Source organism: Solanum stenotomum, chromosome 1 (assembly GCF_019186545.1).
Source record: "Solanum stenotomum isolate F172 chromosome 1, ASM1918654v1, whole genome shotgun sequence".
NCBI classification, from domain to species: domain Eukaryota; kingdom Viridiplantae; phylum Streptophyta; class Magnoliopsida; order Solanales; family Solanaceae; genus Solanum; species Solanum stenotomum.
In genome coordinates this window covers 84,585,665-84,602,854 of record NC_064282.1, presented here as the reverse complement: position 1 = coordinate 84,602,854, position 17,190 = coordinate 84,585,665, and the positions used below count along the sequence as shown (strand labels likewise).

Sequence of the window (17,190 nt, the reverse complement as noted above, 5' to 3'; positions counted from 1 at the left end):
ATGACTGAATATTGGGCAGAATAGGAGCTTTTGACGATGATACTGATGATGGTGATGATGATGCTTCGTTCTCTGTTTCCGGTGACTTAATTTGCTCAACAAAAAGAGAAGCTAAGAAGAAGTTGAGTGAAGAAGCAAGCTGTTGATTTGCCTTTGGATCAGAACATAAGCCCAACTATATTATTGGATTGATTTATTCATTATGGGCTTCAACAATAGAAACAATAGAGGTCCAGTTCTAGTAGATTAATTTCCTTGTAAATACATATACATGTATAGATATTTTAGAGTACAGTACTCTAGAAATAGTACATGTCCTATTTTATGCTATACAGCTGTATGTACTAGGCAGGTACTTAGTTGATTTTATTACCATTCAATCCCTAGGAAGTTTGAATATATTTGCTTGTACAGTAGCTTTGTAATGACAGGTTGAAGAAATACAAAATCCAGAAAATTTCTCACGATCTTTTCTAGTATATTTCTATATATTCTTTCATGGTATCAGAGCAATACTAGAAGGATTCATCTTCTTCCTTTCCATTTGATCTCCTCTGGAAATTCTTCTTTCTTCTTTAGATTCAGATATGGGAGTAGATCCTCTGTCAACTCTCTCTACTTCTGAATCCAGAACTACCAGCGAGGTAGTAGACTTGACCCATCCCTATTATCTCTCATCTTCAGATTCACCTGGAATGAACCTCATTAATGTGACTTTTGATGGATCTAGTAATGGGAACTGGAAAAAGGGAGTTTTGATTTCTCTTTCAGCTAAGAACAAACTTGATTTCATAAATGGAAAANCAACCATATAGTTTTATCTATGTGGAGTAGAATTCAAAATGAGTATATTTTCTTCGACTTGTTTGGAATTGAGATAATAAAAAAAAGCAAATAATATGATTGGTGCATGATTAGTTCCCCAAAATAAACATATTGGATTAATTTATTGAATATCAACTTCACAGTATGAATCGATCCCCAAGATTGATTTAATTTATCAGTCATTAACTTCGCTAATTATTGATCCAGAGTCATTTTTTAAATTAAAGCATTCACGTTACTAGTTGAAAAATATTACTATAATATAATTGGTGTTTCCGGTGACTTAATTTGCTCAACAAAGAGAGAAGCTAAGAAGAAGTTGAGTGAAGAAACAGGCTGTTGATTTGCCTTTGGATCAGAACATAAGCCCAACTATATTATTGGATTGATTTATTCATTATGGGCTTCAACAACAAAAACAATAGAGGTCCAGTTCTAGTAGATCAATTTCCTTGTAAATACATATACATGTACAGATATTTTAGAGTACAGTACTCTAGAAATAGTACATGTCCTATTTTATGCTATCCAGTTGTATGTACTAGGCAAGTACTTAGTTGATCTTATTACCATTCAATCCCTAGGAAGTTTGAATATATTTGCTCGTACAGTAGCTTTGTAATGACAGGTTGAAGAAAAACAAAATCCAGAAAATTTCTCACGATCTTTTCTAGTATATTTCTCTATATTCTTTCATGGTATCAGAGCAATACTAGAAGGATTCATCTTCTTCCTTTCCGTTCGATCTCCTCTGGATATTCTTCTTCTTCTTAAGATTCAGATATGGGAGTAGATCCTCCGTCAACTCTCTCTGCTTCTGAATCCAGAACTACCAGTGAGGTAGTAGACTTGACCCATCCTTATTATCTCTCATCTTCAAATTCACCTGGAATGAACCTCATTAATGTGACTTTTGATGGATCTAGTTATAGGAACTGGAAAAGGGGAGTTTTGATTTCTCTTTCAGCTAAGAACAAACTTGATTTCATAAATGGAAAAGTTGAGATTCCTAGTGAAAGCTCACCTCTATTTAGACAATGGAAGAGGTGTAATGACATGGTGATTGCTTGGCTACTCAACTCTCTAAGCAAGGACATTTCTGAGAGTGTCATATACTCTCAGACTGCTGTGGATTTGTGGTCTGAGCTAGAGGAGAGATATGGACAGCCTGATGGTTCCAAACTTTTTCAGCTGCAAAGAGAGTTGAACAATATTAGTCAAATAAGCAATGATGTTGCAACATACTATACTAAACTTAAAAGAATTTGGGATCAGTTGAAGGTGTTGAATACTTTTATGACATGCTCTTGTGAGTGCAAGTGTGGAGCAAAGACCCATAATCAAAAAATGAATGAAGACATGAAGCTGATCCAATTTTTGATGGGGCTCAATGAAGTTTACTGCGCAGTTAGGTGCCACATTCTGATGATGAAGCCATTACCTTCTACCAACCAAGCATATTCCATAATCCTGCATGATGAATCACAGAGGGAAGTGCAATCAGGTAAACATGTATCAATCGATTTTGTTGGTTTTTTTTCCGCTAACAAGTTCACTACACCTGGATCTAGTTCCTCAACCAGATACAACCCTGGTGTGCACAATCAAGGACCTGCGAAAATGGGAGAAGTAAGAGACAACATTGCTCAAAGGGGAAACTCTGAAATGACGAGTGGGAGGAACAATTTATATTGCACCTACTGTAAAAGGACTAATCATGTGAGAGGTAATTGTTATAGGCTGATTGGGTATCCACAGGATTTCAAGTTCACAAAGGGAAAGAAAAATTTCAGCAATGCAAAAGCAAATGCAGTGGAAGTAAATGAAGCACCTTATCATATACCATCAGTTTCAAGAAACACTATGTCCACCCTTGTTAACTCTCAAGGCTTCTCAAAATAGCAATGTGAAAATCTGATTCATATGTTTCAATCAGTTCATGCAAAAGGTTCCAACCATTCAGGTTCTTATGCAGATGTGAATGCAAATATGGCTGGTATTGCTATAGCATTGCATCTTTTCTCTAGTTGTTACACCACTTTTCCTGAAAATCAATGGATCATAGATACAGGGGCATCACAACATATGACTTATGACAAGTCACTTTTGAATGATATAAAACAATTATCTAAACCTATCTCTGTTAGGCTTCCAAATGCATATAGGGTCAAGGTTTATTTCTTGGGTAGTGTTAATTTGTCTTCTCAAGTAAAGTTAGAAAATGTTCTACATGTCCCTTCTTTTAAGCATAATCTTTTATTTGTTACTCAATTCTGTGAGCAAAAAGATGTTGGAGTTCTCTTTACTAAAATGGTTGCTTCTTACATGACCTTTCTACAGTGAGGATTAATCAGAAGTTTGGTGATTGTGTTGCTAGTTTATACATGCTAAAGGATAACACATCCATTGCCAACAATTCCATCAAGTTTTCTAACATTCAGCCTTCGAAGTTTTCTCTTAAATGTAGTCTCAAGTCTGAGAATGTAGTCCCTAAGTTTTAGTCTTTATGTGTTGTACCTGAGCCTGTTTTGACTCCTCCTCTGTCTACTTTTGATCATATGAATGGAAAGAATTATGTTTCTGAAAATCTTGAATCTATTAAATTATGGCATCTCATATTAGGGCACATGTCTTATAATGCGATGAAGAATATTGCAGGGATCCTTGTTTCACATGAGAAACATCGGTTTCCTTGTGATGTTTGCCCTATGGCAAGACAATCTAAGCTTCCTTTCCCAAAAAGTTTTATTTCCTCTAAACATTGTTTTGAACTTTTACATATTGATACTTGGGGACCATACAAAACTCCTACTCACAAAGGAGAAAGATATTTCTTGACCATTGTGGATGATTTTTCAAGAGCTACTTGGACCTATCTTTTATCTACCAAATCCAATGCTTTTCCTCTTCTTAAATCCTTTTTAGCTTACACAGATAGACAATTTTCTAGAAAAGTAAAGATTATTAGATCCGACAATGCTTATGAATTAGGTTCTGGGAATGTAGCTACAAATTTTTCCAACTCTCAAGGGATCATTCACTAGACAAGTTGTGTTGCTACCCCGCAACAAAATGGGGTAGTTGAGAGGAAACACAAGCATTTGCTTGAAGTTTGTAGGGCTCTTCTTTTTCAGTCGCATCTCCCTACTAAATATTGGGGGGAAAGTTTGCTTACTGCCACTCATTTGATCAATTTGTTTCCTTCCAAGGTTCTAAAATACAAAACACCGCATGAAATTCTTTCAGGAAAAACACCAAATTACTCTAACCTTAAACCTTTTGGATGTCTTTGTTTTGCCTCCACATTGTCTGCCAATAGAGACAAGCTTGCACCTAGGGCAGTTGTTGGTGTTTTTCTTGGTTATCCTTTTGGGAAGAAGGGATACAAGGTGTTAAACCTTCAAACCAATCAGCTATTTGTTACTAGACATGTCAAATTTCATGAAATGATCTTTCCTTTTGCCCACCCAGAACCTATGACAAAATTGTTTCCTTCTTCTTCATTTCCTTCTAGTGATATACCATTTCCTTCCATATTTACTGAGTCCACAAATACTAGCTCTCATCCTGATGTTTTCTCACCTCTTTCTATCCATCAGGATGATTTTGTCAATCCTACCTCAGGTAACACGATAGAACAAAAAGACTTGTCTGTTGATTCTCCTACTAATTTTATTTCTCATAACAGGGATGTGTTACCAACAACACAAGACCAATGCAGATCTACCAGAACAACGGTTAAGCCTCACTATCTCTCAGATTATATATGCAACACTGCTTCCACAGTTATCTCCCCTAATCCACCTGTGGTTCCTATATATTCTTCTGTTTATTCTGTACTCAATGGTTCTAATCATCACATTTTTTACTCTATTTCACAAATCAAAGAACCTTCTTCTTACCAACAAGCAGCTATCCATCCAGGTTGGACATTAGCTATGTAGCAAGAACTTAAAGCCCTTGAATCTAACTCCACCTGGGAAGTAGTTTCCCTTCCTCCCGGAAAGAAGGCTTTACCCTGCAAATGGGTATACAAAGTCAAACTGAAATCTGATGGCTCTTTGAAAAGATTAAAGGCACGTTTGGTAGTAAGGGGGGATATTCAAAGAGAGGGTATTGACTATACAGAAACTTATTCACCTGTGATTAAGATGACAGCCATACGTTGTATTTTGAGTATTGCAGTAAAGAAGGGCTGGCTTTTGTATCAGATGGATGTGAATAACGTTTTTCTCCATGGGGACTTGGACGAGGAAGTGTACATGAAGTTCCCTCCAGGGGTTGATCCTCCATCTTCATCTCATAGATGTAGACTTCGTAAGTCTCTTTACAGATTAAAACAAACTTCTCGACAATGGTATTCACGATTATCTGTAGCTCTTGGTACCAGGGGATATGTCCATTCCATGAATGATTACTCCTTATTTACAAAATCTTCAGGGACATTGATAACCATAATTGTTGTATATGTCGATGATATTTTGTTGATAGGAAACAATACAGAGGAAATTCGTGACTTGAAAATGTTTCTGGATAAAGAATTTAAGATCAAAGATTTGGGCTTAGCAAATTATTTCTTGGGGATGGAAATAATACCTGAATCAGATGGACTCATCATAACACAGCGGAAGTTCACTCTTGACCTCTTATCATAATACCCAGACATTGGATCTCGTCCTGCTTCCACACCCTTAGATCCAACAGTAAAATTGAGCTCTGATTCTGGAACTGTTCTTCAAGATCCAACCTTTTATCGGCGTTTGTTGGGACAACTGAACTTTCTCACCCACACACGACCAGATTTGTCATATACTGTTCAAACCTTGAGCCAATTTATGCAAACCCCTTGTACAGGGCATTTACAGGCAGCTTATCACACTTTGCAATACCTCAGAAAAGATCCAAGTTTAGGCCTTTTTATCAATTCATCTCCTTCTTTTCAAATTCTTGCCTTTTGTGATGCGGATTGGGTTGCGTGTGCTGATTCCCGCCGATCTGTAAGTGGGTTTTATCTTAGCCTCGGAGGCTCACCAATCTCTTGGAAATCTAAAAAACAGATGGTGGTTTCCTTATCCTCAGCGGAAGCCGAATATCGTTCTATGTGCAGGCTAGTTGCAGAAATTTCTTGGGTGGTTCATCTCCTTTCTGATCTCTCTTTATCTCCTTCTCTTCCTATAAACCTTCATTGTGACAATCAAGCAGCAATTCATATTGCACGAAACCCTGTCTTTCACGAACGAACAAAACATATCAAACTTGATTGTCATTTCGTCCGTGAAAAACTTCTTGATGGGTTAATTTCTCTGTCTTTCGTTCCTTCTTCTTCTCAAATTGTAGACTTATTCACCAAAGCTTTGGCCGGACCACTCCATCGGCACTTTATTGGCAAGTTAGGAGTCCGATCTCCGGTCTCCTACTTGAGAGGGGATGTTTCCGATGACTTAATTTGCTCAACAAAGAGAGAAGCTAAGAAGAAGTTGAGTGAAGAAGCAGGTTGTTGATTTGCCTTTGGATCAGAACATAAGCCTAACTATATTATTGGATTGATTTATTCATTATGGGCTTCAACAACAGAAACAATAGAGGTCCAATTCTAGTAGATCAATTTCCTTGTAAATACATATACATGTACAGATATTTTAGAGTACAGTACTCTAGAAATAGTACATGTCCTATTTATGCTATATAGTTGTATGTACTAGGTAGGTACTTAGTTGATTTTATTACCATTCAATCTCTAGGAAGTTTGAATATATTTGCTTGTACAGTAGCTTTGTAATGACAGGTTGAAGAAATTCAAAATCTAGAAAATTTCTCACGATCTTTTCTAGTATATTTCTATATATTCTTTCATTCTCAGACATTGATTTTGATTACTTTAATCTTTACTTGTTATGAATTTTTTCACTTAAATCATACCGATAAAGAAAAAAAAATCATTATATTTCTTGCTTGTTCTTTACGGTAATTCATCTTGTTTTGCTTGTTTAAGTTTTTTGGTTTCTCTCTCTAAGTAGAAATGATAATAGAGAGAGAAAGCTTGGTGTTTATAGCTATGGCGATTGTAGTTTTTTTTTCACTACTATACAAGAAAGAAGAAAGCAAGTCTTCTACTATTTGTTAAGTAATTTTTTTTCGTTTTTTAAAGATTTTTTTTATTTATATCACTCCCATTACGACTTTAGTGATTATACGGAGAAAATCTTAACTCAATTGATTGATTATTTGAACATTCGTCGTACTCCTCTCCCCGTTTCTTCTTCTCCAATCCTCAATTTTATTTTAAAAAAAAAAAAAAAGGAAAACTGGTCATTATAAAATGTGGGATACGACTTTTAGTGGTCATTATATAATTGTGGGATGACAATCATATGGAGAGATGAAAAATTGAAATTAATGAAAAATTTCTAAATTAATTACAAATAACAAGTTGTATTAAAAATATCATGGAAAGGGATAAAAAAATATTCTTGAATTATGTAAAATTGAACAAAAAGGTTTAAGCAAGTAATTTGATCTAAGATGTTTGTGTTTTGAATAAATTGGTCTAAAAATTTCCATATTATTATTTAATTGATAAAAAAACACTCTTAATTGATATATATATATATATATTATTTCTTAATCACATGTATATAAGATTATAGTAACCCCATCATTGATTCCATTTCGATAACGATAAAAAAATTCTAACTAAAATATATATGTAGTACTTAATTTTTTCGAATTGAAATAGCATAAACGTTTGCTAATAATAAAATTATTATTAGAAACTATTATTTTTTTAAAAAATAATATACTTATCTCAAGGAAAAAAAGTATTTTTCACTCATTAAATAAAAATAGGAGTATTTTTTTATCAAATTATTGACGGATGGACATTTGTAGATCACTTATTAACCAAACACATTTTTATTCAATTTTTTTTACGTAGTTTAAGGATATTTTAAATCTTTTTTAATACTTAAAATTGATTTTCTCAATAAAATTGAAATTAATATTAAGTTCTAAAGATTTGAAAAATGTACACTACAGCGATAAATAATGAAACACAAGAAATGTGAGGGTGGCTCATTTGGTTAAGGCTCACCGTCCTTCACTTACAATGAAGGATCTAATCTCATTTCTCTTAACCCTAAAACGTCAAATTTTAGACGTAGAAACCTAGTCCATTCCACCATAATTCTTTAATATTCTGGGATGTAAGTTTGATTAGATATGGAGAGAAGATTTTGCAATGTTTTAAAGTTGTCGTCAAAATAAATTTAAAATAGAAGAGTATACCTTTTAATGTGGACTTTTTGTCAAATAAATGGGGTTCATTATACATTGAAAAAAAAAGTGTCATTCGTTTTAGATTGAATAAAAATAATAGTGTCGCATTAATTGAGACAAATGAAGGATCGAAAAAGATGTGTTAGCAATATTAGAATTATTTATGTTAGGATTTGTTATGTTGGTATTATTTTCATAGACTATTTAGTTTATTGTATTAGGGTCTATTAGAATACAAATAGTAATAAATATAGTGTATTAGAATAAGAATAGAAATAATATTGATAGGATGTATAATTAATATTGATGGAAGACACTATCAAATATTGATAGGATGTATAATTAATATTGATGGAAGACACTATCAAATGTGAATTGGTGGGGTATGACATACTCCTTCAAAAAATATTTAATAACATAAATCAATGTTTACTTTTTACCATTACCCATTTAATTATTCATAAACTAGTCTTCTAGAAAATGTAAGTAGTTAAGACTTGAATTTATCAAAAATGAATCAAGTGAAAACAGATAAGATAATCGACTCAATTCATAATTTATATATGTATAAAATGAATAAACCCAATGAAATATATGGATATTCATATTATCCATTGATTTTTATTATGTAAAGAAATAAGTGCTTTCAAATAAAAAAAACACTTGTAGGGTGTATTTTGTATGAAGGAAAATATATTTTCATGTTTTTCTGGAAAATATTTTCTTGAAAACAAGTGGTTTTGAGTGGAAGGTCAAATTCAGCCTCAGGATCAAAGTCAAAAGTCGAATTCCAGGTCTGGATTTCTTTTGGGTGGTGAGGTTTAAAGAAATTTTTGAAATTCTTATTTCCTTACTTTATGTATAGAAATCATTTTTCTTGAATCAGAGGAAAATAAGTTCATTTTAAAATATTTTTCAAAACATTTAAGCCAACCAAACATGAAAAATTACTCCATAACTAAAAACCCAAACGCAATTTAGCAACTCATAAGCGGCTGGTGTTGATAACAAAATAGATGTAAAAGAGCAGCAAAATAGGTGAAGAAGATGGTATATAGCTGCAGGTTAAGCATTTCCCCACACCAAATTTAAAAAACTAGAGTAGGACAAAATTCAGATGAATACCACAATTTAAAACAACAAAAATAAAAATCTAACTCACAATGGTCCGCAAATACTGAAGAATTTTCCACAAGACCACAATGTTTTTCCATAACTATAATATCTATCTCACTCAAGGTAGTAAAGAACTTCGCGTCAAGCAATCCAATCAAGAGATTACTTGGGGCCAATATCCTTCAGGGCATTAATCTGTTCCTCACCCATAGCTGACATAACAGACACAACGAGGTCTTTACCCTCAGCAAACCCATCCTTGATCTGAATTCAGCAAGTTAAAACATAATCAGTAGTTGCATAGAAGTACGCTGAAGTTCACAAAAAAAAAGACCAACAAAGGTCTGAAAACATTATGTTTCACTATCAGCACCAGTCGAGAATAGAGATTCAATGAGCTTTTTTACTTGTAACCATGGTTGTACCATAGGGATTCGAGAAGCTTGTGAAAGAATTAGAGGCTACATACAACTGAGAAGACTGCATACTTGACCCAAAATACAACTTTGGTACATAAAGAAGATGTGAGTCTAAAACCAGGCCTCCAAATCATTAACCCTTTAAAAGGGTATCAGAGGGAGCAGACATGTCGACTCTGCTGATTCAATCTCCGTGCACATAACCATGCTGCCTTCATTTTTTAATGTCCGGAGCATCGGCTTAATTGTACACAGATTGTGTTTATTACACAACCACGACTCCAAACAAATCCATTTTTACAATGGGAAAGGCAATAAGCTTGTGCTAAAGGCTGGAGAAAACAAAATACAACAAGAGGAAGTGACTGTAATTTCCCGTCCTTCAGGGCCACCAAAAACACAACTTCGGATTAGATTACTAACCTGTGAAAGCAGACTATCATCAGTAGGAAGCCTGAGGTCATCCTTGGTGTTACCATTGTCAGTGAGCAGACTCACCTGTAACGTTGTGCAGCAATATTAGACCACATCAATCAAAAATATAAAAAGGAACGGACAAGGGAATAAAGGCACATACAAATCCATCTTCAGAGATGTCAATAAGCTGATAATCTGTGCGATTAACATGGGGCACCTGCAATTTGAACACGTAATTGTCAAATATGAGCACAAATATACAGACAAAAGCAATATAAGGGAAAAGGGGGAAAAGATCATAAACAAGAAACAGAAAGCACACACATCACAATTGTGTGAAGAGGGGACAATATCCTCAAGCTTCTTTCCAGTGAAGATATCAATAGCAACGAAATGACATTTGGCGTGACCATGCTTGCCAGTTTTGGATGTAGAGACTTCCACAACCTGTAACAAGAAAGCATCAAAATTGGAGCTAGTGCTTACACTAGAATTAATGCAATTATGACTTGAACCATAATAAAAGGAGATACATCCATGCAATGTCCTGAAGCAGAATCTTTAAGTTACTTGATGCACATTATCCAAATATACATCCATAACTATGACACTTCAATAAGGGCCATTTAACAGTTACATAATTCAACCAAATGCAACATATAATCCACAGCTAGATCTATGGAAAATTAAATTCAACATTAGAAATATTCATACCAAACATCAGAAAAATAAACTTACAAGAGTTTTCAGAAGCTAAGGACCTTTGGTGAAATATCAAATCTATTTTTGTTTCACTTCTCTTTGGTAAGACCACGAAAAAAATACTCTATTTGGATGGTAGTTACATAATGTATCAAGTTGTATTGTATCATACTATATTATTTTAATGAATACAACATTTAGATAAATTGTATTACTTTATGTCATTATATAATATCACACGATAACAATTCACAATTCAAAGAATAAACAGATATAATTGTTAGTTTGTTACATGTAATGGAACTTATTGTCATTACCAACAAGAAGGATTTAACAATACAATATAATAAAACTTAACCAACAATCAAAACAAACATTGTAATTAAACTAACAAAACAATAAAATAGATAACAACCATCCAAACCATAAGTGGCCCTTTCCCACCCTTGTCCCCTTGGTGGTAACACTCTAAACCCAAATCTTATAGTTAAATGTTAGGTTGGTTAACACAATGCTACTCGATTTCTTAGTTAGACAAAATCTACCATAAAAAACAATTCTACCATAATTGCACAAAATATACCATAATTCCACTCACAGCAAGGTTCTTGTTCTTTTTATCACTAGCTAGTAAGATACTAGTGAATCAAAATAAGCAAAGAGCCTTAATAGCGAACAGATTATACATAGTCCTTTCTGCCTATTACACTACTTCGCTCTAGTGATCGCTTCATCTACTATCAAACTTACTTAAACAACCGAAAAAAGTAACTTCCTAATCAAACACACACAGAGTAAAAAACACAGAGCATCAGATCTACAACTGCAACAGCAAATACACCTAGTAGTCTTCTAAATCCCATCGAAACACATCTCAATCAACCCTACACATCAACTATTACCAAATAAATCAAAAATACATACACACAGAATAAATTTTTGAAAAAATTAGTAAATACATCTGCAATCCTTCTCTAATCAAATCCAACACACACATCTTAATCAACTACATGAACAGCCCTATACATCAGCTATAACCAAATAAATTACATATACGTAAAAAAGCTTAGAAGAGAAACCTTGCATGGACGGCCTTTGATGACGATGTAACCGCTCTTACGAATAGTACCAGCTTGTTGAGGGTACGTTTTTGATGCTCCGGCATCAGCCTTAGACTCAAATTGATGCTCCTCGTCAGACATGGCTGAAAATTTCGATTGAACGGAGAAGGAGAAAAATTCAGAGAGTTGAATGGGTGGCGAGGGAGGCGAAGAGCACGTGAGGGGCTATTTATATGGTGGGAGAAAACCTAATAGGATTTTCGAGTAGATTTTTAGGGTTTTGTTTTTTTGATAGATTGAATGATTTCTTCTCCACCGTTAGATTAAACTTGTCAAATCTTTTTGCAATTTACTCCTTCCGTTTCAATTTACGTGACAGTTTCGCATTTAAAATAGTTGTTTCAATTTGTATGAAACTTTTTATTTTGAGAAAGTTTCTCATATATATTGTTTCATATTACCTAATCTTTATATTAGAATAATTTTTTAAATTTACTTATTCATTTTATGAAATTAAGAAAATTAATTGTTTCCTCCGTTTCAATTTATGTGATACTTTTCAGATTTCGAAATTCAAACAAATTTATCTTTGAACGTAAATTTTTCATATATCTTTCAATTATTTTGAATTGTCAATTATTGTGACTTATAGTGCTTTTTACATAGTTTACAAATATATAAATTTCATTTCAAAAAAATTGAAGATTTCACGCGCAAATTCTCGATCAAACTTAAACTGTTTGACTCTCGAAAAATGAAAAGTGTCACATATATTGAAGCAGATGGAGTATATTTTCTCTCTCTATTTTTTAATATTAAATAACTATACATAGTAGTAGAACTCAAATTTAGAATTTTAAAATATCATTAATAAGATTTATTAAGTAAAATATATTTTTGATTAAATATTTCTTAAATCGGTATAGGTCAAATAATATGAAGCAAATGGAATATTGCACTATTTTGCAACTCCAATTTATTTTTGAAAAAAAAACTGCTTAATTACGTAAACATTTCTATCATATTTACTAATCTTCTTATAGTTTGAAATAATTACGTATTGTTTCACTAACTAAAAATTTCATATCAGATCTCAGGTCAGATACACTTAGATACATGTATTTTTATTGTCAAATAAACTCTGAAATGTAGATACTTAGGGAGAGAGGCGGGTGAGATAGGATAGAGACGAGCGAGAGAGTCAGTGTATCTCAGATACATGTGAATCCATTTGAATACATTGTATCTAAAACAAATTACACTTAATTTTGACTCTATAATTCCAGATACATATATTTGGACGCGCCAAATACATGTATCAAAATTCGACATGAATGATAAATTCAAAAACTCACCGAAAAACACGTAATTAGAAAAATATATAAAAAAACTACTTAATTAGAAAAATATCTCCGCCATGTCTATGAAAATCTCCTAGTACTTTAAAATAATTACATAATCACTTAGTTATCATCCCTTTCTATCTCCCTCTCTCCACTTCACTTTCTCCTTTTCTCTTGATCTCTCCCCTCTTTCTCATTTTCCCCTTTATTATCTCTCCCCATTTTTCTGCTCTCACTCTCTTGTCCCTTTTTTCTCACCTTTAGCTTTTCAATTGGGTATATTATCTCAATAGATAATAATTATTTTTAAAATCCGAAAAAATTCAAAAATTCAAAAAAATTTGAAAAAATCCAAGGTTGAAAAACTCGAGTTTTATTAATTTGATTTGGTTTGTAAATTTAAAAATCTGACACAAATGATTTTGATTTGATATTTGAAAAATCCGAACTAACCCAGTCATGTACACTCCTAATCTCAATAGACAATAGTTACTTTACATCATAACTATAAGTTTTTCTCGCTCAGTACATTCAGTAGTAACCTCTGGATTAGGTCTTTAATACTTAGATTATGATTTCACCTAAATTAGTAATAAATTTATGTATTTATATATAAATATATGTATTTGGATAATTAAATCTTTGTGTCTATCTTTTTTAAGTAGGTAGCTAAGACATAATTACATTATATATATATATATATATATATATCTGGATGATTATAGTATTTTCGTTTTCATTTTTTTTAAGTATGTAGTTAAGGCATAATTACACTAGGTACATGTATTCAAATAACTATGTCTTTTAATTTGTTCTGAATATGTATTTATGCACAAACACACTGAATACATCACATAATTAATACTAGCTAGATGCATTCATAGATGCGTCACAAATACATTGGATACATCGATGCCCTGTAAGAACCAATCTGTAACTATGCATAGATATACTAAATATATCAATGCATTTTTTATATTAGATACTCTTGATATTGGATGCATTAGATATGTTGAATATATTAGTACACATTTATTATCGAATATATACATGGATATATAACATATAAAATATAGATACATTATAAAAATGAGAGCGGGAGAGAAGCGGAAGAAAGAGACGAGAAATATTTCCTAGACATAATGTATCAAGAGGTAACTATACGGGGTCGTTTGGTTTGAATAGAAGTTATGATGGGATAAGTTATGTTGGGATAAATTATGCTGGGATTAGTTATACTGGGATTAGTTATCCTGGCATTATTTCTTATTGAGTGTTTGGTTTGTTGTACTAAAAATAATAATCATTGCATACAACCTAAAAATAAGTGGTTTGATTACAAAAATACCCTCTTATTTAGCTTTTTGTATATTTTTTTGGTAGAGTTTTAGTTAAAACCAAATTTAAACCATCCAACATAGAAAATCCACCAGTTACCCATTTTAAAACTAAATCCAACTTATCCACATAATATTTCTGCATACATTATGGAAGGCAGTGGATCATATTAAGAGACAATTTCATTAGTTTGACTTAATAGGCATTTGTGTTAACTTTTTTTTTTTTCCCCAAACCAAGTGGGAGTTATTTATTCCATCAAAAGAGTGCATATGGGCAAACCCATGTACAAAAAGTCCTTTTGGCAGCCAACAAAAAAGGCTTCAGCTTACAAAAAAAATTGATTTGTCATACCTAATTCTAATACTAGGCATTTGCATTTTGTCTAATTGATATGAGCCTACTGCTAGCTTAGGGATATCCCTCCAATCGTGATACATATGAGCTTCATTAGAAATAACAGCATGTTTAGCTAATGCATCTGCAACTTGATTAGCTTCCCTGTAACAATGATTTACTTCACAATTCATCTTAGCAACAACTTGTATGATGTCTTCCACAACACCTTTGATTTTCAAGTTGGTGGCTTGTCCATTCCTTACCATATCAACCACCAATTTTGAGTCTAATTCAAGATAGCAATTGTGAAATCCTTGCTGCAAACACCATAGGATTCCGAATCTAGCCGCCAAAGCTTCTGCGAGATTGTTACTAGAGCATGAATAAGGAATGGAGAAGGCCATAATCATCCTTCCTGTATGATCTCTAACGATCCCTCCTAAACCTGCATTGCCAGAAGAGAAACTTCCATCAGTATTTATTTTAACACAATTAATATTTGGTGTGTTCCAGTGGACAATCTTTCACTTCGGATATGGTCTTAAGCTTTCCACCTTGTTTAGAAGATCTCTCCAAGAATTACCAATGTCAAAAGAGGGAAAAATCATTCACATAAGTGGCCCAAAGAGAATCATGAGTTCTAAAGTTCCACCACCTTTTATAAGCTAGTGAATCAGTGATGGTACTCAAATTTCTTAAGCCAATTCCACCTTTCTTAAGGTTCTGTAACAATTCTCTTTGTAGCCTCCAAGCTTGCCCAAAAGATCTTTCCTCTCTAGATCAGTACATTTAGCATAAACAACGGTAACAAACAAATTCAACGTACTATTGGTAGTAATCATATGGAGGGTCATTTGTTGGTCATCCATTATGATCACTTGGGCCTTAATAATGTCATACCAGAAGCACCAGATTTTTCCTGTAATTGTGCAAGTTCTCTAAACAACTATGTTTAATCAGTAGTAACCAAGAAACTTGACCAAAATTGCAGCAGTCCCTACAGCAAACCAATCAAAACTACAACTAAAACAACAACTAAAGCGAGAGTAAAATTTCAGAAATTATTCACCAAAATATTTGTTAAAACTGAAATAGAAGTCCTGCATCAAAGCAACATAAAAAACTAGCTCATCTAGCAAAGAAACAAGGGAAAAGGTCCTGATTTACCCCTAAACTTTATGATTTGGAGCTGATATACCCTCCGTTTAAAAAATGGCTCATCTATGCCCTGCCGTTATAGAAATGGCTCATATATGCCCTTTTACTTAACAGAAATTTTTTTAATAAATTAAAAATTAATTTTTTTTACTTTAATTTAAGAAAATGTCATGTGGCTTTTAAAATACCCCACTTTCCACCATACCCACCGACCCAATTGGAAACAATAGAAACCCACCCGCTCAAATTAACTTCACCCATTTCATTTCATGGTTTCCACCTCAACAGAAACAAAAATAATTTTTTTGTTAGTATCCGGTCTCATTTTGAGTGAAGATTGCTAATTTTAGGACATGAATACAGTTAAATAAATATTTCCCTTAATTGCCTCTTCTTTCGGCTATACAAGGACGAGAATGATTTCTTGATGGCTTTGTTCTGGGCATACATTTATCTCCTTTTCCAATTCGAGGGTTTCTTTTTTACCATATTGTGTTTCCTCTCTTTATCTGGGGGTGCCCTCTGCTTGGTACATTTCTCAAGCAATTTGTTCTTTCTTATCCATTGATCTTTTTCACACTAAATGAACATGTTTGTTTAGAGATAGATTATCACTCACTTTATGCTTAAGTTGTGGATTTACGGTATATAAGCTTACCTAGTTTCTATTTAAGATGGATCAATTTATAGACCCTAACAAAGTAAAGGTTAAATGTGCAATATATAGGATGCATAACGCATCTCTTGTAATAATATTTGATGCTTGCAAACTTTGGTATGTTAAATGCTTGATAAATAACTGAGTTTATTATTTTGTGGGCACTCTAGGAACTGAGGCAGATCCAAGGAAGAAGGGCACTACTGCGGCCAATTAAGTTTCTAAAGAGGCAGTTTGACGTTTTATTTTTATTTTGCCTTCCATTTCACCGATAAATTGAAGTTTTGAATATTCGTTTCTCAAATATCACCCGAACTCAGGATTGTAGAGCTCACTGGAACCCTCACAATTTTTTTGGTTTCATTTGAGTGTGGAAATAACGAAATGAAATGAGTTAGGTTAATTTGGGTGGGTGAGATTTTTTGTTTCCAATTGGGTCGGGTGGTATGGTGGAGTGGAAGGTGGGTATTTTAAAAGCCACATGACATTTTCTTAAATTAAAGTAAAAAAGATTAATTTTTAATTTATTAAAAAAATTT

General features: G+C 33.1%; 1 protein-coding gene, 1 long non-coding RNA gene and 1 other non-coding gene across 3 annotated transcripts; all 3 read right to left on the bottom strand.

Annotated features, from left to right (window-relative positions):
• Positions 1 to 646: 646 nt before the first annotated feature.
• On the bottom strand, positions 647 to 2,293 carry LOC125864677 (uncharacterized). Its single transcript, XR_007446261.1, has 3 exons — positions 2,118 to 2,293; positions 1,723 to 2,016; positions 647 to 701 (listed from the first exon to the last, which is right to left on the bottom strand). It is a non-coding gene; the product is annotated as an uncharacterized LOC125864677 (long non-coding RNA).
• Positions 2,294 to 9,135: 6,842 nt separating this feature from the next.
• On the bottom strand, positions 9,136 to 12,062 carry LOC125864543 (eukaryotic translation initiation factor 5A-4). Its single transcript, XM_049544563.1, has 5 exons — positions 11,834 to 12,062; positions 10,377 to 10,499; positions 10,213 to 10,269; positions 10,059 to 10,133; positions 9,136 to 9,480 (listed from the first exon to the last, which is right to left on the bottom strand). The coding sequence occupies exons 1-5, from the start codon at positions 11,954 to 11,956 to the stop codon at positions 9,379 to 9,381; spliced, it is 480 nt and encodes a 159-aa protein (XP_049400520.1). The 5' UTR covers positions 11,957 to 12,062; the 3' UTR covers positions 9,136 to 9,378.
• On the bottom strand, positions 9,737 to 9,855 carry LOC125854049 (small nucleolar RNA snoR100). The gene has a single exon (XR_007445342.1). It is a non-coding gene; the product is annotated as a small nucleolar RNA snoR100 (small nucleolar RNA).
• Positions 12,063 to 17,190: the final 5,128 nt, after the last annotated feature.

What these genes read in the sequence shown, in the direction of transcription:
- LOC125864543 (XM_049544563.1), bottom strand. Translation starts at nt 11,956, where the DNA reads ATGTCTGACGAGGAGCATCAATTTGAGTCTAAGGCTGATGCCGGAGCA. An exon ending in TCAAAGGCCGTCCATGCAAG is followed by an intron (nt 10,500 to 11,833) that starts GTTTCTCTTCTA and finishes TTCTTGTTACAG; the next exon opens with GTTGTGGAAGTCTCTACATC. An exon ending in CCTCTTCACACAATTGTGAT is followed by an intron (nt 10,270 to 10,376) that starts GTGTGTGCTTTC and finishes TTCAAATTGCAG; the next exon opens with GTGCCCCATGTTAATCGCAC.